The sequence below is a fragment of the Paramormyrops kingsleyae genome, chromosome 24, assembly GCF_048594095.1.
Source record: "Paramormyrops kingsleyae isolate MSU_618 chromosome 24, PKINGS_0.4, whole genome shotgun sequence".
In the NCBI taxonomy this organism is placed as follows: domain Eukaryota; kingdom Metazoa; phylum Chordata; class Actinopteri; order Osteoglossiformes; family Mormyridae; genus Paramormyrops; species Paramormyrops kingsleyae.
In genome coordinates this window covers 10,745,047-10,768,838 of record NC_132820.1, presented here as the reverse complement: position 1 = coordinate 10,768,838, position 23,792 = coordinate 10,745,047, and the positions used below count along the sequence as shown (strand labels likewise).

Sequence of the window (23,792 nt, the reverse complement as noted above, 5' to 3'; positions counted from 1 at the left end):
AACGCCGAAAACACGAGCTAAACGCAGCAAACGAAAGGCTACTGGAAATTACTTAGCTGGCTGAACTTTTACCGGAACTACGTCACACCGCTCTGTGCATATAGCCTATTCTTTCGCGCGAAAGGGAAACACACTGACGTCACATACGGGGCACGAGGCTACATTGCGCATGTCATGAACCGTCGAACCGTGCGACGCATGCATACTCCGAACCGAGACAAGCGAACCGAACGGTTCGGTTTTTTTTCATGAACCGTGCCATCCCTAATGTGCAGATGTTAAACATTGCTTGTCGATGGACTTTTGTTATGAAACCAATAAATTTGTAATATTTTTACAGAATTAGGCTCACGTGCCCAGACTTTCAGTGAGAGCTTTATATAGTCTTAGCTAATTGATCGTTCGCTACTGTTGTCGAGCGCAATCATCTCTTGCTATGTTTCGGCCAGTGATTTACATAGGGAAACAGACTTACCTCCTGACCCGTGGCAATATCGATGGCTGTATACACAGTCCCAGACGCCCTGCAAGACATAAGCAACAGACAGAATTATAAGACGTCCTCTAACTTGTAATAACGCCATTTATTTCTTAAATCGCATGCAGCAGTTCACTTTAGCATAAGGTGTTCATGATATTCTCCATTACCTTACATACCAATCTGCATGGAAAACTGAACGAAAACACCAGGATTGTTTATTTAATTGGAAGTTATTTCACAATTGGTTACATTTCAGTATAACATTTGTTTCCTGTATATGAAGACCAGCAATGATTGATTACATGAACATGTATCTGAATGGTCCTCGAGTTTAAAGTAGAAACATATTTTATCTTTCTTTCAGAACAATCAGAAGCGATTGGCCACTTCTGGAGCTTAGCCCCTGGCCTATCACACACTCCTTATAAATAACTTTTATATAACACGCACTGACTAATAACCAATGCTGTCACTAGGTGGCGGTGTTGTGTTGTCTGACACAGGACTCCGTTGTCCTGCCTGGTAGGGGAATTCATGTTGCTTTTCTGAGAAACCAGCCAGCGTAAACTGACACGAAACATGTCTCTCCGAGATGCCTGACAGCTCTCTGACTCCCTAGCCGGGCTGCAGGAAGACCCGACAAAGTCTGCTCGTCTGATCCCTCGGTCATCTGGACGTGCGCTCACGTCGAACTCGAGACCCGCAGCCGCGCAGTAGACGGCCAGAAGCCGGGCCGAGGCAATCTCCTAAAAGCCTTCCCTCGTCCCGCTTTGGCTGCTGCTCCACGAAGTTTCTCTTTCACCGCTATTGTAAACCTCTGAGTCATCCCAAGTCGCTGACTCTCCCCCCACCGCCCTCGGCCGCCCCGCTCTGCTGTTTGATGTGCTCCGTGAACTCTGGCCCAGTTTCCCGCAGCAGCAGCCGTATAAAGTTTCTCCTCTTGGCCGGGTTACTATGCCGGCGCTGAGTTTCCACAGCGACAGATAAAGTCACCAGAGAAGCAGGTTCTATTACTCCTAGGCCGCGGAGCTCAGAGGTACAACTACTCTCTACTCAAAAGCTACTTAGCCCACCATGTAGAACTTCATCTATCCCATAATGACAACCTTCCACGTACAGCCCTAAAACCCAACTTCATTATGTTCTTAAAATTTATTCACTTCTCTGTAAGTTATTATGGGTCCATAACCCATAATCCATAAAGAATAATTAAATTCTTCTTAAATTCAAAGTTTATATTCTGTGCTCTTTGAATGAAATGATCCTTTGCCATTTGCACAAATACACTGGAATTCTTCTTTTCACACATCCCATCTTGTTCTCCTTTGACACACACGCACGCACGCACACACACACACACACACACACACACACAGAGGTTTGTAATTATATCTTTGTGGGGACTCTCCATTCATTTCTATGGAGAAAACTCTAATCCCAACATGACGACCTTAACCCCTACCCAGCCTTAACCTTAACTTTAAGTAACTAAACTAAAACAAAACATTTTTACTTTTTTGACTGCATGCACAGATCTTTGTAGGGAACTGAAAATGGTCCCCATAATGTCAGAAAAACAAGTTTTTATTACATTGTGGGGGACATTTGGTCACACACACACACACAGCCATGTACAAAAATTATTGGGCCACAGCACAATTTTTTGTTTCACTCGTTTCTCAATTTATGGGTGTGCATCTTCTCTGATTCTCATTACTGAAGGACTTCTTCCTTGCTTTATGGGACATCAATCCTGCTTCCATCAGCCTGATACGAACTGTCCTAGCAGTGCACTTCACACCTGCACTTAATGTTTCCCATTCCTTTTGAAGGTCACCTGATGTCATCCTACGATTCATGAGAAACTGCCGTATGAATGACGGTCATCTCTGGCTTTAGACAGCCGCTTTTGCCCTTTTCCTGGCTGGTTTCTGGTCGTTCCCAGTGTCTCCTGCTTCTGTACTGCTGCCTGGAAGCATCCTGCCGCTCAGCGTAGCCTTCTTCCAGCGGAACCGCAATTAAACCATGATTTAAAAATGTGGATTTGTTTAAAAATATAGAGTGGTCTCTTAATATTTTTCAGCGGCTGTATATACAGTTGAGAGTGAAGCTTGGTGTCTGAGCACAAGGGTCAGGCCACTTATCTGGTGCCTCTGGTGCATTTTGGGTGGTTAAGGGCCTTGCTCAAGGGCCCAACAGGGATTCGATTATTCAGGTGAAACTCAACCCGGCGACCTTCCCATCCAAAGGCTTAACACAATCAGCCACACAGCACATCTTCATGTATGAACCAATACCACCATGAAAAAATCCTAATGCAGAGGTACCTGGCCAATGAAATGATTCTAATCTACAAATTAACAAGTGTCCCCTAATCCAGTATTTCTCAATCTGGTCCTTGGGGACCCTAGTCAGTCCATGTTTTTGGGAGGGAAAATGTTGGCCGTGTTTGTGTCCAAGGAAAACCGGGTTGAGACACGCTGGCCTAATCAATCGCTCTAATTCAGCAGCTATGAAGACACCATTGTGAAGTATGCATGAATCCTAGCGGTCAACATGACAGTCTTAGTCCACTAGCGGCACTCTGCTGTAGACCTAAAGCGCAGATCTCAGAGTGTTTGATGTGATATTGGATTTCTCTGAGGATACAGTAGCTGACAGAACACTTACAGCGTGATTTGCTTCCCAGTTTAAAAGCATCTCACAGTCTGCTGAATCATCTTTTGCTTGTGAACCACTTGGTGGTTGATTCAAAAATCCAGGTATGTGAGCTTCAAGAATCATCTGGACGAAATATACTCCACTGATCTGGAATGCTATTTTTTTTATTAATAAGCACTATTCCTCATCTAGCTCATACAACCTATATCAGTTTGATAAAATAACGCTACATTACTGCACAGTGCACACCCAGCATAAAGGTAGGACAATTCATAACAGGCTCCTAGAAGCAGGACTGAAGACCCATCAAGCAAGGAAGAGAGAAGCAGGGAACAGTCAGGCTGCAGTTTGCAAATCAATGTATATTTTACACAGAAACATACCCATAAAGCGAGAAATGAGCGACGCAACATAGGAGTTGGATATTTTGGTCAAGTTTCCCACCACACAGTTAGATGCCTGGTACCATAACATGGGTCATCTGGAGTGTCTTTGTATTGTAGACTCTTCCCTTAAGAACCTCAAAGTTCCGGAACCATTCCCAGTACAGGAGCTTCTCTTCATGCTGTATTGCCCACTAATTTCAACATCTGCTAAGGTGGCTCAGTATCATCCCAAATAATCCGCCGTCTTGGATGGAACTGTGACGACCACCTTGCTATCCAATTGTTAGTCTAAACCCATCCACTGCTAGGTCAGTTTCAAGAGCCATGCGTATAAAATATGCCTGCATCCCTCCGTCTTTTGATGCATAGACTCCAATTAATCAGATTTCCAATCAGAGAACCCCTAGCAGAATTAACCCCAGTCTGGTATAACCCAGTTCTAGCTATTAATAAAACACATTGTCATATTGTCATCCTGGCAGTAAAATGGCATAGCCTAGTTTGGTCATAAAGTTATTAAAGGGCAATCGACTCCCTTTCTCTACTTCTCGAACTCAGTCACCAGTACACAGCTGATAAGAACGATAATTTTCAATGTACACAGCTATCTCACTCCATTAAGTCTTTCTTCATTATCAGGCAGGATCTTCCATGTTCCTCAGACACGTAGCGAGAAAACTAATTTCCTAGCTCTGCTGAACTGCACCAAAAGCAGATACTACAATCTGCGACCACAAGATAAAGGAAGATCTCAGGACATTTCAATCAGAGACTCCCTCAAGCTCGGGACTGAAATTTAATTGCTCTGCAAACATTGCACTCGGTTGAAAATTGGGGAAAATTATCAACCCTAAGTTTTCTAAGTCAAATTGCTTATTCAAATTTCCTGTTATTACAGCTAATCTTTCAAAAAAGATTACTCCGATTAATTGGTTGCATAAAAACAAAATATCCCTGGCTGCCAAGGGACTCAATTTTACCCAAAAATCCTATAATTAAATATCAGCAGATTTGGTAGATCTTCAGCATCAGTCCTAAAAATCTTCCCTTCCAGTTCAGATGCCGTCTTCAGGAACCTTAAAACAGCAGGATATAACAGCATCGTCCTTTGAGAAAGATCTGCCTGTTTACACAGATGTCTACTGTAGGCACTGAATGTATCTATGAAATTAAAAAAGTCACTCTAAAGTTTTGCAATCCGCTGGCACCTAGGATACTGTGGTCAGCTGATATTGCCGCTTTGGAGCAGGTCAAGGGAGAGCTTGAGAAATGGCTAAGTCGAAATTGCTAATTCTTTATTCGTCTTGATGCAACTGAGGATGGACATGATCCAAGCATAGAAATTTCTGAGGGTAATAGATAGGGTCAACCGCAAGGATTCCTTTAATGTTAGTACTGATTCATGAACGCGGGACCACAGTTGGAAAATTGCTGTCGGAAAGAATTTCTTCACACGAAGTGGTGGCCAGATGTTTCCTCCTACTTCACTGGAGGTGTACTTTGTACATTCCTGAAAATCAGCATTAGACCATATTCATATTTAGTTACAGAACTTCCAAAACAGCGTGCTCAGTGTCTTGGAGTGGTTTTAATTCTATTCTAACTCTAGTTGGTGATGACCGCAAATTACGACCAGAGCCTACGCTTCACATTTAACTTCATAGTGCTCTGGAAGAAGAGGGAATTGTCTTTGACTAAATGGCAAAATTTGGGTATATTTCAAGACTGAAACTGGTGTGAGAATCATATTTTTGATATGCAAAAATTCTATATTGATTTAATCTAACCTAATCGGCTTGGGTGGGCCCTGTAACTGGGTAACTGCAAGGTGAAACACACCAGTGGGTCACAGTACAAACCCCCCCCCCCCAAACCCAGCCAACCAACCATCACCATCTCTATCAAGTCGGGATTAGCTGATAACCAGCAAGTCTACACCCCAAGTGTTGTGTCCTTCATAAATAATGGAACCACCTTGGCAGATACAGTTAGATCCTCTAACCAAAAAAAAAATACTCTTGGACTACTGGAATGATCCGTGCAAGGGGGGGGTCCTGATCGTGTTTTCAGGCACCTGCTGGGACGCCCCGTCGCTTCTAGAACAATGCGAGGCCACTCTCCGACTTTCAGGACAATCCGAAAAACTTGCCTCCGTTCCCGAGCCACTTGCCTAAATTTAACCTCCTTATCTATTTATCCTTCGCTTTAAATAAAACAGCGATATATTATCATCGGGTAATGGTGCTAATTTCGCACAAGGAAGAATTATTTACGTGGAGGATAAGACAGTTGACACAGTTGACACAGTTAGACAAAGAATGGAGAACCAGAGCCGGTTCTGGGGGGGGGGGGGGGCAGACAACATGCATGGCCCCCTCTGCCCCCCCTAAATACATATGCTACTTGGGTCTGATATAAATGCGCTATTATTATTATTATTATCCACATTTATATATGTGGGCTAAAATGTTGTGCGCTGGGAACAGGCGAAACACAAACGTAAGCACATTTTCTTGACGCGGGGAAGCGAGTTAACGACGGAAAGGAATAATCAAGCTTGTGGAAGCAAGACAATCTAAACAAGAACTCCGAGTGAGTTACGTATTTGTAAAAATTGTAAAATGTGACTGCAAAGCATTGCATAAATATCTTAGTGGTTTTCGAAATTGTCTTTTGCTTCTTAATTCTGGCAATCTAGTGTAAGTAATACTTGGAGGACATTAAGGTGAAATGCATCTGCCCCCCCCCTTAACAGAACAAATGGCCCCAGTTGAAATGGTCTAGAACCTCCACTGCGGAGAATGATGGGCCAGTTTTAAAGGAATAAACACTGTTTATGTTAGTCTCCCTTAGCAAACAAGGAGGATTCTGGGACTGAGAGCTCAAAAGCACACCACGACAGGTTCCATGAAGGCCCGATACATCAGAGCTGAAAGGCAATATTGCCATGAGAGCAGCACTCAAACCAGCTCTGGCTTAAACATAAAGGGCAGTCTGATTTATCCCTTGGGTAAGTTTTGTCTCTGTATCTTTATCCTCCCTGTTCCTTCTCTTTCTCTTGCTCTCTTTGTGATCCCATTTTTTTGCTGCCTTACACTGGCCCCGTCCCGACAAGAGGCACCGGCTGGATGTTCGGAGGGGACGGCGACTTACCCTTGTCCTATTTTCTCGAAGCGTGTGTACTTCTTTTTTGGGTCGCCCACGCTCACGATGCTTCCTGGAAGAGAGCGGGGAGACGGTCTGTCGGGTTGGGTGGAGGCCGCCGCATGCCAATGAGAAGGGAGAAGAGCCAGTGCCCTCCCCCCGTGAGACCCCCGCGGCACCCCCGCTGCGCACGAGCCCACTGATCATGGCTCACGCCAACCAGCAGCCGGCGGCCCTCTATAGCCCGCGGCATTCTGGGAGTTAGTGCTTTATATTTCTGCTGCAGAATCCCGCCAAGGTGAGGCCAGTCATTGCCAGCGGAGAATGTTCAGCGATGCCAAGCAGCAGCAAAGCACCAGCTGGGCATTAGAACAAGTGCAATTGAACCAAAAACCCACCCAGATTCACTATGTAGGATAGGGTGCAGGGTGTTGGGTAGCACAGAATCACACACGATGATCTGGCATGATGTCACCACACACCACTACAGATTCATTATAAAGACCCGCTTCTGCCACCTAATTAGATTAGCTAGTCACTTATCTTACTGACCCCAAGACGTCCCCATGAGCAATACCCTGAAAGTTTGGCTCGGGACCCAGACCCAGTTAATAAATCCCAGGCAGCGGGTCTCGAAACGCCAAGGTGTGAATTCTACTGTAGAATGGTCAAACGAGCCGATCGCATTAATAGTAAATCATTACAGGATGAGCAGCCTGCCTGCGTGTCTCAGCGATTCTAATTTAATGTATGTGGGTCCTGAAGGACGAGTCAAAGTGAGGTAAGTCTGTAGCTTTCACACAGGAATGTATGTTTTGATGTCCAGTTTAAATATCGATACTGCAATTTAAAATGTGATGTCCACGTTAAATATTGACAGGACCTCAGAGCATCATGGGATGCGGGGGATGGGGAGGGGACATACTCAGCCGCTCCAGAATCTCCTCGTCTGTCATCTTGGACTTCTTCCTCTGCCGGTCGGTATTCCGGTACAGGCTGGTGGAGGTGTTCTCCGGGCCCTGTGTCTCCGGGGGGGTGGTGACCTCCTTCACGGGGGCCGCTGGCGCCGCCGGCTCTATGACGGATCGCGTGTAGATCTGGGACAGGGGACACGGCGTTTTGTAGGGTCAAACCCCAGTGATCTAGACCAGGGCTCTTCAACTCTGGACCTCGATTCCAAATCCAGGCCGTGTTTTCAGTTCTCCCAGGTAGTTAGTTTAATAATTACTGATTCTGATTGGTCAGAGGCTTCACACCTGACCGACAGGTAAAGGAAGGCTGGAAAACCAGCACTGCTCGGACCTCGAGGACCGTGAGTTGAATAACCCTGATCTAGACGGTTAGGGGCTGGATAATCCAAAGACTGCAGGTATGAGTGAAAGAAGATCCTGCTTGCTACCCTTCATAAAGACGTGTAACCTTAGCTGTGAGCCGCACAAGCCCATTTGGACACGCGATGTCCTGAAAAGACCACTTCCTGAGGCAGAAGTCAGAAAGAAGATTAGGTTCATTTCCCGGAACATTCCTCCTCAAGTTCTTCACGTGCCTCGTGTGAATTTTAGGGGATCTTTCCAACCACGTACTTGGCCTTGTTACTGGTGCTGACCGATAAAAATTGAAGGCAGAGAAGACCCTCTTAAATCTTAAACCTCTTTTTAACTGCTCTTAATGTTGTACGCTGTGCATTTCCTGCACAAATGTGATGGTTACTGGGTGAGTGTGGACCAGCTAGCTGAAAGCGAGAGGACCGGCTGGATGAAAGCACCCCATACCGATTTGGTGTGCTCCGGCCGAGGAGCAATGACCGGCGGAAGTTCATTGTCATCCTCTTCCTCGTCCTCCTCTTCCTCTTCATCCTCCTCCTCCGACACAGGTGGTGCTAATGGGGGCTCTGACGCTGTCTTCGTACCCTGCGGGTCACAAATGTTCACCTTTAATCCCAACCCTCGCAAAGCCGAATCAATTCATCAGCCATTTTCATCCCATGTGACAGGGCTCCACCAATCAAATATAGATTTGTAACATGACATGAGAGACAGGACTCCGGCTTAAGCTCAGAAACAGAAAAACATCACAACAACTGGGCAGAATTATGTACCTGATCTGTAAACTGCTTCTAACAAAGTCTATGGTTTCTGTAACATACCGAGTGTAACGTTTTCTTCGAGGGCACTCAGTCTTAGCCTGTCCCATTGTAGCTAAACAATAACCATCACCGGTGTCACCGATGCCTAGTTTCTCTGTCAAAACATGTTTATCTAATACATCCCAGCAGCGTAGTGGGAAACCACGGGAGGGACCACGAGGATTAACAACGATCTTTTCCGAATACAGCTCTGCCGGAGTTAAACGTCACCCTTGCCAACAGGACCCCCGTTAAAGGGACATCTGACGTCAACCGGGGGACAATTTCCAGAGCGCAAGAAAAACAAACCAACACAACAGCAGCCAGGAGACAATGGCGAGGACCAACCCAGCACAGAAGCTTGAATCCGCATCACTCACATGACACCACGGAAGCTGTCGTGTTGACCTCTGGATAAAGGTAAAGCAGAGGAGTGTCTAACGTTTCTAAGCATATTCTGTGACATCCCTGGCAGTATATATGATCTAGTGGGCGAGCCCAGGCAACAGAAACTCAAGCCCTTTCTTCTAGTTGTTCCTCTATATATAATTCAGGCTTTAAACAGGGCCTGCAGGGACACCCAATCAATAGACTCAAGGTGAAAAATAGTGTCACTTAGACTCTCTAACACAAACGCCCGTCTCTCCTCTTCCTCACCATCATTAGCTCTAGGTCTGTCCTCGAGCCCGACGGGGGTCGACGCCGTGAGAGCATTTAAAACGAAAAAGCTAATGCATCCCTGGTCGAATCTGTAATCGAATTGGATTACAAGTAGGTCACTAGCCGCACTGTGCGGAAATACCTGAGACGCTCCTGTTTGTGATTATGGGGTGTGAGAGGGGCAGGGACGCCCTGGCAGATTTACGGGCCCCAGAACTTGACAGGGGCCCTTGAATACATAACGGGCCCCAGAATTTGACAGGGGCCCTTGAATACATAACGGAATAGGTCAAATTAGATGGGGGGTGTCAAGGAGTTTCTAGGTACGCCCCAGATTGTTGTTGCAGGAGAGGAGATTCGAGCTGAACACAGTTGGCAATACAGGGCAACTATCACGCCACTGATAGTTCCTGTCAATTTTTTTTTTTGTGGCCATTTTAATCAAACTCATTCAACATTCATCTGAGATCCTGCTTGTAGGACAATTATTGAATGTTATTTTTCGATCTTTCATAAGATCATTTAATTGTTGAAGGTGCTATGGGAGCGATGGATGATTCGCAGGGAATTATCCGTCATTGAGCTATTTTGTGAATGAGAATTGCCCTCTAATTATCAGAAGAATATCTTCTGTCGTTAAGGTCCACAGAGACCGTGATCTCCATTTGTCTGATGATGACGTGATCTGCTCATGCACGGGCTGCGTTTGCACGACTCGGCTGCAGATTTGCATTACTTCCGTCTCGTGTGCAGCGCAGCCCCCTGGAATACGCACGTCTAGATGCGGCTGCCGGCAGAACGCCGCGCAAACCTGCTGCTCCTCACGCATCAGCTACACGTATGAGCTTCCTCCACCCCACTCCACAGAGAGCCCGTCTTCTCATCTTATTTTCCAAACAGTCGCTGAGCTGGTTTAACTGGACGTCGCTTTGAGTTTAACTGCCCGGCTGGCATTCAGAGACCACTGGAACTGCAGCCAGACTCCAACCCCGAGAATCAGGCAGTCTGAGGACATATAAGTTAATGTTTCCTCAGTGATCCCAACCCAACACCCCCGCAGTATACAACCGCACAATCCGTCCTGAACAATGTGGTTCAGGGGATTTGAGTGTCTTATAGGGAGGGAGTGTCTTACAGGGGAATAAAGCACTTGATTGATCTTTATTTCTTAGTTTTAGCTTCAAGACAGACAGCAAAGTGGACCTCTGCTGAGCCCAGCGGAGCTGATAAATGTCAACGTCACGTTCTTCGAGTTCGGCGGCGAAGGAGGGGCGTGTGGAGAGAAGGAACCAATCAGCTGCCAGGGCTCACAGGATGGCTTTCCAATTGGACCATCGGCAAGACAAGAGTAAGAAAACAATCTTCGTGCTACACTGAAGCCCCCATTGCAGAAGCTCTGCCTCCAGGTCAAATTTACCGTAATTCTGTGAACTACAGTAGAATCTGTAACATAATAAAATAAACTCACATGCATTCACCTGGAGCTACATATTAAAAAAATATATTTTCACATTATCTCCTGTAAGGAATGAGGGTATTTTTCATGCAGATTTATAAACCTCTATTATCTCACTTAATACCTTGTGGATCATTTATTTTCTCCTGGGTTCAGAGAAATGTTCATTGTAAGATGATCAAAGATGACTCTTTTCACTTTGGAACCGCAGTCATTAAATACCCCTACCTCAGAGCTGTCATTTGCCCTTCTGCAGAGAAGCACATCAAATAATCATCCTTTTTTTAAACACCATCATTGCAGCATTGGAATATCTGGAGCAAACATTCCGGAATTTGACGGCGCTACCTTTACTGAATTTGTCCATATATAGATGCACAAAGTGTGTGTGGTATTACCTTGTCAAATAAAGCGCTGCAGGTTCTAAGGCTGACCGGAGGCCCGGAGGACAGGAGTCGGTTCTGAATGTGAAGGTCGAAAATGGCAGGATTTACTCAACACAGACCGAAAGCAACACATACAAGCAAAATGAACCACGGGGGCAGAAATGCTCATAAGCTCCACCCTCCCGCCCCAAGGACATCAAGGCTTGTCTGACGCTTGTATTTGCATACCTGATCTCTGAAAAAGAGATTTTTCACCATTACAGAATAATTCTGCATTCCCGTCAATCAAGCCTAATATGTTCCTATAAATGCTAAGGCGATTTTCCTCACAGTTTCAGGCCATCATACCCTTTTGGATGAGTTTGTTGTTCCACAGAGATCTGTATGGAGCTTTTTCTGGGAAAACGGCTCCAAGAAACATGCTGGTTTATATTAGTTGCGCATGTAATAATCAGTTAAGCAGTCCGTTAAGCGCAGCGTGGCCTGAAAGAACGGTTTGATGAGTCAGTCTCATTTAGCTGATTTATTGCTTTGTTTGCGATCGCAACGGGACACACATTTGTGGCGACTTTCTCCATCGGCTCGCCAGCACAGACGGTTTTAATGTCGACCACTGTCGACGTTCCCGTCTCCCACCAGAAAACACATCCTGCTCCATTACCAGCAACACAGCCCACCAGCGGCTAAATATTTTGACTCTTGTTCATCCACAGACAAACTAGAAGGTAACTAAATCATTTTCCCTGCAAAGTGCGACTCTTCCTGTTTGATCTGAAGGTCGTGCGTCCTGCTGCCGTTCCTCATGTATGTGCCCAGGCTCCCGGCTTTGAGATCTCTCACAGCACTTGTTTACAAAACACAGCGACTTAATAGCGTGGTAAAGACCAGCTTCCAGTCCTCTGCCAGTTTAGCGACAGTGGACAATGGAGGCTACTTTGACTCCGGAGTCACATCTGATCTTGATAAGATTTACATCATTTTTTGATGTATATAGAAGACGCTTTTTTCCAAAGCGGCGTACATTTTTCAGAAAGCAGATCAGATTCAGATTCTGATCGAATATATACATATAATATATACAATATATACAGATTTAATTTCATTTAATTATTCAGATGTTCGGAGCTTGTAGGTACGTGGGGAAGTGGGGAAGACAAAGAAGCTGGCAACCGCGCTCCTGAAACATACTCGTGAGGTGAGTTTCGTGAAGGAGAAGTCGGGATTCGGCTCTGTCGCCATCGCAACAGGGGAACCAGCGGGTTCTCCCAAGTTCACGCTGCTCGCTCCAGACTCAGTAGAGCCTGGTGCAAAGAGCCTCCTCAGTAAAGTCACCATAAGTGCCTTAACTGTGCCTCACAAAAGGTAGCAGAATATGACAATGAAAGAACCGGCTTTGGGCTATGACCTGATATACAAGTTCAATAGGGGCATCGCTAACAGTGTTAGCATCGCTAACTGACTTAGGGCCTCTGCGTTTTTCCACTCTGCGGTTTGATGTGGGCCAGTGTCATTTATCTCATATTGACACTGGGAACAGGTTTTTGGGGGCTGGTTGGGGCAGCTAGTCATGTTAACTTAATTATAGTCAACGTCTCAGTTCAAAGATACATATTGTTTTCGCTAAAATGTTCCCCGTAATGCTGGACAGAAAGAGTGTAACTCACAGGTAGTCTTTTGATATTTACTTCAATGCTTGACGTACCTGAACAGCTATCAGCATTACAGAGAGCCCAATAAACTCTGGTGGGCTCTGCAAAAAAAAAAGGGGCAGAACTCCTGTCCTCATTGGTCAACTGGGCTGCCAGTTTTTTTATGCAACATTTTAATTAGGAATTGATTGGATCAGCAGGTAGGGTGACTTCTCATCTAACTAATGATTGGCTTAAATGACTGAAGTGTCCATGGAGACCCTTGAGGACAGAATTTTCCAACCTTGCATTACAGGAAATGACATACTGTAAATGGTGCCAAATAAATCACAGACGACAGGTAGCAGAAATGACTGATGCTGACTTAGGTTTTTACACATAGATTAAATAGGCTTTTGGTTTTTATATAACCAGCAATGAAACAACTTGATGCTATGCGATTCTTTAGAACATTTTGAAAGATAAAAAAAAAAAATTCACAGTCCCATTTTCTTCTCAGCTTCCCGTAGACCAGATGATTATACTCTGCTTTCATACGAAAATATACCCAGCCGTATTTCCACTTTGAATATATGCAAATATATATTTAAATCAAAAATAAGATCCTCACTTCCCCATATGGGACTTTTTGTAGACTGTCTGTAGGTAAAACAATAACAAAAAAAAATTAAAACTAGGTCTTTAATCAGCTAGTTGAGTCTGTAGTGTTTTTATAACTGAACAGAAGCCGAATTTACATTTCGGACCGGGTAAATTTAATAGATCTGAATAACCACACACAGACATACGCACATATATATGTGCATATTTATGCAAGAACAAGCACACAAAGCCTTATAGTACAATACTACATGCCGAGGAATCCCTATGGAGACGCATGTCTATTTTTACTGCGAGGGGACAGCACAATTTTCATCCCATCCATCAATAGCTGGTTTTACCCGCCTCCTACTGGGAGACGGTGCTCGGCGATCCCACCCACTGACACCTTCAGGCCCCCTTCATCCTGCTGCTAGGGTACAACTAGTAAAATAAGTCCATAATGTACATCAGTAAGTCCGTAATGTACAGCAGTAATCCTCAAAATCAAATCCCTTTAATTGTGAAAATACACACCCTTTAAACACAAGTATCTGTGGAAACGATGACTTACCAGTGTGTTGGTCGCCAGGTAACCATGTGCTGATTTGTCTGCAAAGTGAAGTGAAACAGAGTCTAATTTGTCAGAGGATGTGGTGTTTTCAGCTTCCTATCTGTTTATAGGGTGAGTGCCGACATGGCGTTGTTTTTCCAAAGTGAAATAGGTCATGAAAAATGCCTTTAGACGGCTTAGAAACAAGGACTGCTCAAGGACGTTATATTATAAATAAGCTGTATTGCAATGAATGACTGTTGACTGTTCGCGGCACAGAGGAATGATGTCTGTTTTGTTCCCGCACCTCCGGACGTGAAGCTCATGTACTTCTGGTTGTTGACTGTTTCTTTGGAGTCGTAGAACTTGAGCACGTCCAGCACGGCCTGCGGATTCTTCTTCTGCTCCAGCTTGGTGATGTTGGAGGTCTGGAGGAGCCGCGCCCATTGCTCGGGGATACCCTAAGGGGGCGGGCCAGAGAGAAGAGTCGGACGTCAACTAGAAGAAGCGCAACCCAGAGATTAACTGCTATGCTGTGCCCTCCCCCCCCCCCCAGCTGGACAAGTGAAGCCTTCAGTAAGACCAGTTTGCATGTTCTATTCTCTGTGGTGCACATCCATGCCGCTCAGATGACCTTGTGACTCTGACTGACCAATAGCTTCTCTTTCTAAGGGTATCTGAATGTCCTGTTTGTCTTACACCAGTGTCCCTCAACCTGGTCCTCAGGGACCTCCAGACATTCCAAGTTTTTGCTCCCTCCCAGAGGGAGCAAAAATGGTTTGAGAAACACTGTCTCACACCATAGGCTGCCTTACACTATAGGCTGCCTTACACCATAGGCTACTTTACACCATAGGCTGTCTCACACCATAGGCTGCCTTACACCACAGGCTGCCTTACACAAGCTCCAACTAAATTCTACCTTGATTTGAGAACGAATGACTAACACAGTTCAGCATTTTAAATTCCATTTACACAGTGCTGGATATTTTCACCGAAGACGTTAAGTATCGTGATTAATGGGAACAGCAGTGAGGGCTCCTCCTGGGATTTGAACTTCTAACCTCGTGTGTCAAAGCCTAGACGTGCAGATGGCTCTTTGTTTAATACCATGAGCGGATATGTACAACAGGCCCCACTACAGTCTTCTTCGAATTTCCATGACTGATTTACAATGATCCTGTCCCATCTAGAAGGCACCGCCTTGCCTGTGTACCAAAATGAAAGACAAGCTCAAACATCTCACGTTTAATCTCCTCTGTTCATTTCTCTTCTTTGGTAAGGAGGCCACTGTCAGTAATCAGACTGTAATTTGATCAGTGTGCTACAGAATGCAACAGATGAGCCTCGTTCTGATTCACTGAAATCTCCTTTTGGGCCTCACTGAACCATAAGGGGGCCCATCAGCTATAAGTATGTAATAAAATGATCGCTAAGGGGACACCAGTACATCTAGCCCTTCAGTCATCCAGCTATATTTATTGGTGGCTTAAAATTTTATAGGGTATATTACCCTCATATATTAACAGAGGTGGATAGTCCAGGCCCAGATAACGAAAAATCCAGTCCAGGATTTTGTTTAAACCAACCAACAGAGCATAAAGAGTCATAGGCACAGCGTACTCAACTGGTTGGTTGAAACAAAATCTTGGTCCTGAATTTTTACTTTCTGGACCTGACAAATCCACCTCTGTACATTAATGGTTACATTTTATTCCTGTCAGACATTTTGTATCAATAGACCTTTCCTTTAAATACCTATAGAAGATATAAGCAGAATAGTTCCTGGACGAACACATTTTAGTGATACATTTACGGTTTGCAATGCGTGCCAGTTGAAATACCATATTAAACAGAAATTATGCATAACTTAGACAGACATATTTCATACAAATAGGCTTTACATAAAAGTTCTTCACGTGAGGCGAAAACTGTTCAAAGACTCCTCCAAATCAACACAACTATGTCAAGGATGACTGATGAGTTTTGACGATAAAACCAACACAAGCAGATATGACACAGAGAAGCACAATAGCCTCCCTTAAAAAGAAACAAATGGAAACATACAATATGCACAAAGAAATGACAATGGGCCCCAGCCACCCCACAGGTCATCATCAAGGTGGTTTCCATGACGACATTGTTCCCATTTCTATGCGGGACAGGAATGTCTGTCGGTGTCATAATTCCAATGGAGGTGGGTGGATTTTCATGTTGTGGCCCAGGTGTGTTTACTTACGGTGAACTCCCCTGTCACGGCGTCAAAGCCGACATGTATTGTGTGCTCAAAATCAGAGGGTAGAGATATTTCAGGACGTTCCTTTTCTTTCTTCTTATTGGCTGTCAAAGAGAGAACAGAAGGTTGGCGCCAACCACACCACTAACACGTACAGCATGGCAGCGATCAACCAGCTCAATCAACAACCGTGAGAGCAAGTCAACAAGTCTTGGAAGAAACGGCACTACCAAATCCATGGGGAATGCCGGTGTTGGACATTTCAGGTCCAGAAACTACAAATCCAGACCAGGATTTTGTTTCTACCAGCCAATTCAACATAAAGAGTCACAGTCACAGAGTATTCAACTGGTTGATAGAATCAAAATTTTGGTCTGGATTTGTAGTTTCTGGACCTGAAATGTCCAACACTGGTGGGTGCTATCAATCAGTGACTAGTTTTACCCATTTGTCATTGCCAGTTTATTGGTTCCTGTTGGGTTAAGCCAGTCAGTGGTTGACATTACAAGGTCATCTCACCCCAAACCCCCAAGGCCTCTCAGATTCTCAGCTCTCTCATCCCAACCATTAACCGCAGATTCGGCCTAACTGTCAAAGAGTATTTGTGAACATTTAGTCACACAGTGTTGCACTGTAGAAGAAGGTTTAGTTGACGTTTTGTATATAAAACCTTGAACTTTGAAGCCAATGGGGGGGTGAGTTAGGAGAAGGGGCTCTTTGCTTACTTTTATCTCCCCCAGGAAAGATGGATCGCAGTCGGACCCGCTTGTTTTTCTCTTCAGGAGCCATCGGGAGCGGTTTGGAGCCGTGATTCGCCGTGGAAAAATCTCTGTTGTTGCTGTTCATTCTCAACGGGGGGGCAGGCGGTTTCTCTTCAATATCGACACTATCGGACATCTTTAGACGCACTTAAAATGACCTGGAGGGGGGAGACAGATGGAGTGGAAAGGGGACTTAGGGTCGCATCCCAAATGAAGCTGCACGATTGCCCCATGCCCGTCGTCTAGACGACAGCAAAGTAAACACACGCGAAGCTGGAGCAAGCACAAGCAAACATTCAACGCATCCACATGCAGCAGAGCAAACGACGTGTCGTGATCTCTGAGAGTATATAGCCTAGATGTCTCTAAGTACTGGCCCGCGGCGCTGCTTCTGGTTTTATTTAGCCCACTATATATTTTTTATGTCTTCATTAAATGTGACCCACAGGTCAATCTTTTGTTCTTCATTTTGCAATGTTTCATTTAAGTGATCCGCACAGATTTGGTTTTCTCATTGACTATATGGTGTTATAGACAGTACACTGTTTTTTTCTCTCTCTCATTTCTTTTTCAGCTCATAAAAAATAGCTCAAGAGGCCCCCTTGGGAGAAGAGCTCCTAGCCAGTGGCCCCCAGGTAATTTGAGTTTGAGGCCCCCTGCTGAAGCCAGTGTGTCTAATTTTAAAATAGTCGACACTTGAGGCAGCAAAAGAAGGTGCTTTAGCCTGCCCCTGCAGCAATGCTGTGTGTTGACAGCCAGCGAGGAGGATACCTCAGGAAGAACTACCATTTTTGCGCAGGCAGTGAGGAAGGCACCTCAGGAAGAATTGCTTTCTGTGCAGGCATCCATTTAGGCAGCACAGTGTCACAGCTATATGTAAACATAAGTAAAAGAGGTCCTTCCCAGGGACCCTGCACAGTGCTGTTACATCATAACATCAATTTGTCAATTTCACCACTTCTGTTAATTTTTGAAAAGAAAAGAAGACCTTGGGACAGTAAGAGGTGCATAGTAATGTGTTTTTTTCTTCGTTAAGGCCTAAATAACAAGCAGGGCATCACTTACATCGCTGTGAGCTCTGTAGTGAAATGTAGGGGGATTAACGCCAGATTGACTTGGAACACACATACGCACAGTGTCTAGTTTGGACTGACACTATAATAAAAATGACCACCCCTAGCACAAAGCACTCTTTAATTGAATTAACAAATTGATCAGTGGTGATTGAACCTCAGGCAACACAGATATTACAAGTGAACATTAAAGATTGTTCCACAGTCGATGCTCTGATAGTTTAATTAAAAGGGTATGGGGGTTCAAATTCAGCTTGAGAAATATCTCTCCATTTCCGCCTTTTCAGTCCAGCCTTTAACGATCTGCCATTTTTGTCTAACACAGCTCACAATGTCTTTATTTTGTTGTGCAAGTATCATCTGCGCAATTCGTCTATGATGCCGACGTCACTGCTATCTTGGCAATTCTGCTACCCTCGGACGAAAGTGCTACGCGACGAGCGTGCTGCAAATGAACGTCAACGTTCTGGTAAAACCGCGGTACGATTGGAGGCCACGTACGGCAACCCGGAATAGTCCTCTCTCTACGGTTCCTTGTCCGTGTGCTGTTCCATCACTTGTCAGAGTGGGTGCAACAGCTTTCACAAGCTTGAGAACAAAAAAAAATTGCAACCTGCTGAATGACCCTGTTACTCAGACTGTATATATATCCCATATTCGCATATTGTCTCATTGACTCTATGACTGGGCGGCTTCAGGCAGCCAGAAAGACGCCACCCCAGACTTGTGGAGTGGGGCCAGTGTTTCTGTAAGTGTCTTTCCAGCTGAGTCACTTCGAACACCTTCAAAGTGTGACTCATCCCTTGGGGATCACAGCACATGCAGTTGGGACACAGCAAGCAGCCCTTACTAACTGAACACGTTTTGCGATTTAAAAAAACAGGCTTCCATTTCCCAGAGTGACGCGTAAAACGGTCCTGCCCTCGGGGGCCATGATGTTGGCGCAGAGCCTTGCCCTAATTCGGCTGATTTCCGCGAGACACGGCTGTCCATCTGTTTACCACTCCCAGCCGTTAAATCTCTCTCTCCATTTTTTTTTTTTACATTACTTCCTGGTTCTAAAACAGTAAGAAAGGAGACTGTCGATTCCTTCCTTTTCCCTGGTTGGTCTAACAGCGGCACGGTAAGAACGTTGTACCTGAGAGTACTCACCGTGGAAACGGGCCGAAAATATTTATGCAAAAATACTGCATCTTTACCGTTTACTCACAGCAAGAACGCAGCTACCGTCTGCACGAAAAAAAAAAAAATTACGCATACGTAACATTACGCACACTGGGATGTTTTCACAGATCTTGACATTTTTACCATTTTTATCGTTATAAAATGGTATATAGTTATAAAAATTATATAATTTCTTATAGCAGCTATTATTATAATTTCTGCAATTTTGTACATTTTCACTAATACTTTATGTTGTACGGTGATGTACTTATATAACTTGATACAAAGTCACACATAAACCGAGCTCTAGAATACAAGTTAGCAAACAAAGGATTAGTATAGTACAGAAATCATAGCCAAACCCATATCAGCTGTCTGTAAGGTCTGCTACTATGACTTTATTGTAGGACTGACAAAGGTTTGGCACCTGCATAACACTACCTCACAGTCCCTTTGGGGAAACTCAAGGGAGAAACTTCGAACAGTAACTTGCTCCTAGTTCCCCCTCCATGACACATTGACCGGGGATGGTGTCGAACAGGTTCGGCGACAGGGGCATCCTTTGGCATCGTCATCGGATTTTCGGAACACCAGTTTTCCTCCGCCGACAGCCAATGTGTAACGCCTGGGCCCTTCGCTTGTTTTTGGACACACCTTCTAAGCTAGCAGCGAGTTTTCCGGATGAACCTGAATTTCCGAGGGAATTCCTGCCTGGTGTTTACATTCCCTACACTCTCTGTCACAGAGGCATCAGGTCCAAGTTGTACTCCCCAGCATCCCGGACGGGAGAAGTCAGGTGACCCAACTCACCATCCCATCCTATAACCCCATTTTGGACCACAAGAACTTTTCTGGTTCACAGACTCAAGATGGAGGGCACGTATTTTTAGTAGAAAAAAATACATTAATAACATATTCGTGAAAATACTTGCGATGATTTGTCTTCATGAAAAAGGTCAGGAAAGGAAAGGCAACTTGCTCCCTTGGACCAAATGTCAATATCCAATGATTCAAATAATCCAATTCTTTAATACCAAGGAACACCACTGGTGTTAGTGTAGAAGCAGAGCAGCACACAATTCAGACAAACATTCAATCATACTGGCAATTCTATGCATCTACTAACATCTTTCAATCCCTTGTGCCCAACACACAAAGCAGGGTTCCCCACCATGACCTGACTTCACTTGATCTCTTCTTCTCTCGGTTTCATTCTTGTTCCTCCCTGTCCGTGTGCCTCCCCGCTGACTCAACCTCATCCTCCCAAACCACATGGTGCCTCACAGTCAAATTAATCGCTTTCCTGCTCAACTGTTCTACATCTTCAGACCAAGAGTCTGAATGATCACCATCTCTACCTTCTTTCAACACTCATGCAGGCATCTAAAATGCAGTATAAGAATGCACTCCTTAAAATATGAAGTAAACTGGATTAATTTGTGTGTGTGTGTGTGTGTGTGTGTGTGTGTGTGTCTGCGTGTGGATTATGTTAACATTACATTGTGGGGACCAAATGATCCAAACCTGGATCATTGATAAAAACCTGTTAAGCAAAGATCTGTGAATGCAATCAAAAAACTAAAAGTGCCAAAAGTCTCATAATTTGTTTGGTTACTTATGGTTAAGGTTAGGTTAGGGTTAGGGTTAGGGTTAGGGGTTACGGTTATTACACTCTATACTCTTATTATATTACCACTTTAACAAGGCCTTGTGACGGTAACTAAGCAGACATGCTCAAGGAATATTGATGGCATGATGTGGACACAGAGAAATAGCACATAGTTTGCTTGTTCCTTGAGAAGGTCTAATGTCAGCGAGAGATGTGCTAGACTCGTATTTGTTTGCAGGTACATTCACAGCTGGTGATACGGTAACCAGTTGATAAGTAACAAAACTCTTCAAAAAAAAACAAAAATGCTTGAGTGTTTGAGTTTTGAATGTAGACTTTTCCCCTTCCTATCCAGCTAATTATCAACAGTTCATCCTTTCCATTGACGGGTGTCCTCTGCCACTTGGCTTTCATGAAAGACCCCACATTTTGCGCCTCTTTTTCACTCACCGAAAAAAAATCCAAAGAGGATTTTTATGAAAAAAGGAGAAAAGAGAAAATAGCATTTTCAGCGTGCGCTGCATGACGATGTTTCGGTCAACGAGGGACAGCTTCTACGACGGTTGTCCTAGTTATGTATATAATATACTTCATAATGACAATAAAGAATCTTACTGATTTATGTATTTGCCATACTGTAATACCGTACTGTACTATTGGTATTTAGATTATACCATATAGCCTAGGTGTGTAGTGGGACCTCAATTTGTGTAAGTACACTCTATGATGTTCGCACAATGGCGAAATTGCCCAATGAGGCATTTCTCAGAATGTATCCCAAGCAACGCATGACGTACTGAAGTGAAAATACATACATAATTTCTACTTTATATAGGCTGTGTATTTATATAATTCCTGCTATTACTACATGCTAGTGTTATTTTAAGTTTAATGTGCTATTTGGTATGATTTGGTGGGTTATATTTTTTCGGTCTGAGAACGCTGAACATTTTTTCCCCATATACATTAATGGTAATCGCTTCTTCACTGCAGTCCTGGGGGGGGGGGCAGAGCCCTGTGTAGCTTAGTTCTTCTTCTGTTCCACCACAAAAGATTCAGCTCCCCCAGGACTGCAGTTTGACACCCCTGCTTTACACCATTTTGGCTTACGAAAGATTTCATAGGAACGCTCTACTTTCGGAGAGAAGGGGAAACCTGTATTACCAAATCCCAATAATATTGCATGTTTTTCCTCCTGTATTAATAAAGGTATAGGACAGGATTTTGTAGGAATGGTGGGAATTAGTGAAAGGCTTTGTCACTAAGTTATTCTGCTGGTCTGTGCCCTGTGACTCCTTACTATTGCTCTGTGACTCTCTATGAGTGCTCTGTGACTCCCTGCTAGCACTCTGTGAGTCCCTACTAGTGCTCTGTGACTCCCAGCTCTGGATAGTCAGTCCTGTGTCCGGGAGACTTCAGAATAATCCGGCAGGCGCTGTCAGGCAATCGCTGAAATCCGTCCTGGAGGACAGCCCGGTGTAAGACTGGCCGCTGTGTCATCACACCCAAGATGAGTGCGACTCGTCCTCTCATGAAATCCACTCCCTCTGGTTTCAGTGTGTCGAAATGATGAATCTCGGCGCCTCGGAGCCAACAGGGTGTTTTCCCGTCTCGCGGCCTGGGACGTGTAACTAATCGTCACTGACAGCGTGCCGTGGGGTCCGGCTCCACCTGGGGCGAGCCTTCCTCTTCGGCCGGGACGGGAGTCGATCACACACCCGTGAAGCACGCGCCGGAGGCCCGGGCAGACACCCAGGATCAGCTGCGCCGCCTGCATCTCAGGCCAAAAATCCACACTCCGGTCTGCCGGCGAGACCCCCCCCCCCAAGCTTAAAAGCAGACGCCCCCGCTCACTAGCACTCGGTGAAATTTCCACCTTGCCAGCTCGAAGGCTGGATTAGGATGTCACGTTCCCGGTCTCTGACCGCCGGCTCGACTTCCCTCGTTTCAACACGCGATTGATATTTAGTGCGGGAGCTGTAAAGATGGCCGCCCGCGTGCTGCCGCCGCTTTGTGGGACGGTGCCACCACAGAAGCTCAAGCTGTCTTTTTGGCCGCTTCCCCTCGGCCGCCCGGCCCTCTTTGCAGTGAGACGTCTGGAGGGTGACCTCCTGCAGGACTCGCCGAGTCTCCCTCTGGATGACGCCGTGGTTTCCCCTCTGCTGTCCCCGGGCCACACACTCCGCTTTGGTATCTCTGTTTCTGCTCTTAGCGTCAACCTCCACGTCATGATTAAAAATCCAGACTAGTACAATAACCCTTCTGTCCTCTAACAGCCACGGTGACACAGGCGTCACCCAAAGAAAAATAGGACACAGAAAAATGAAGGACGTGTCCCAGGAGGAATTATAGGATTTTTAAGGCGGGAGGCGTGAGAAGGGCCAACCTTATCATTAGCCAATTAAATGCTTGGAATCAGTGAGTGATGGAGAAGGTACACTCCGGGGGCCAATCAACTTCCAGCTGGGGCCAGTGTGCCTTGTGGCGCCGCCCCTGTACACCCCCCCCGCCCCCCCCTGACATCAGCCCACTTCCCAGCTCCCCACCCTGCTAAGCCACCATTGCTCCTCTTAATGTAGCAACAGACATTTAACCTTTTAAATCTGCCATGAACACAAGACTGGAATCTCCCAACAGGAGTTATGGATGATGCAATATTTAACTTGATCATTATCGTACAATCAGCTATATTTTCCATCCATCCACCCTCCCACCCACCTTCCATAACTGCTTCTCCAGCACAAAATCAGACTGATCCCGAGCCCATCCCGGGCAGCACAGGGGATGCCAGGCCATCGCAGGGCACATACACACCTGCCAGAAGTGGTTTAAAGGAGCTGGTCCGGCCGACCGCCTGCTTTGGCACTGG

The 23,792-nt window shown here is 45.2% G+C and overlaps 1 protein-coding gene across 3 annotated transcripts in view; it reads right to left on the bottom strand.

Moving 5' to 3' along the window:
* Positions 1-23,792, bottom strand: part of LOC111860865 (serine/threonine-protein kinase PAK 3) — a 43,674-nt gene that overhangs the window by 10,274 nt on the left and 9,608 nt on the right. For 2 of the 3 annotated variants that reach the window (XM_023844941.2, XM_072706229.1), the window contains exons 2-10: positions 17,042-17,235; positions 16,320-16,420; positions 14,388-14,541; positions 14,102-14,139; positions 11,312-11,374; positions 8,445-8,582; positions 7,598-7,769; positions 6,682-6,745; positions 476-524 (exon numbers count right to left, since the gene is read on the bottom strand). In XM_023844941.2, the coding sequence (XP_023700709.1) occupies positions 476-524; positions 6,682-6,745; positions 7,598-7,769; positions 8,445-8,582; positions 11,312-11,374; positions 14,102-14,139; positions 14,388-14,541; positions 16,320-16,420; positions 17,042-17,213 (951 nt within the window). In that variant the 5' untranslated portion in view covers positions 17,214-17,235. The remainder of the gene's footprint in view (positions 1-475; positions 525-6,681; positions 6,746-7,597; positions 7,770-8,444; positions 8,583-11,311; positions 11,375-14,101; positions 14,140-14,387; positions 14,542-16,319; positions 16,421-17,041; positions 17,236-23,792) is intronic. The other variant, XM_023844942.2, reaches the window with a different exon arrangement.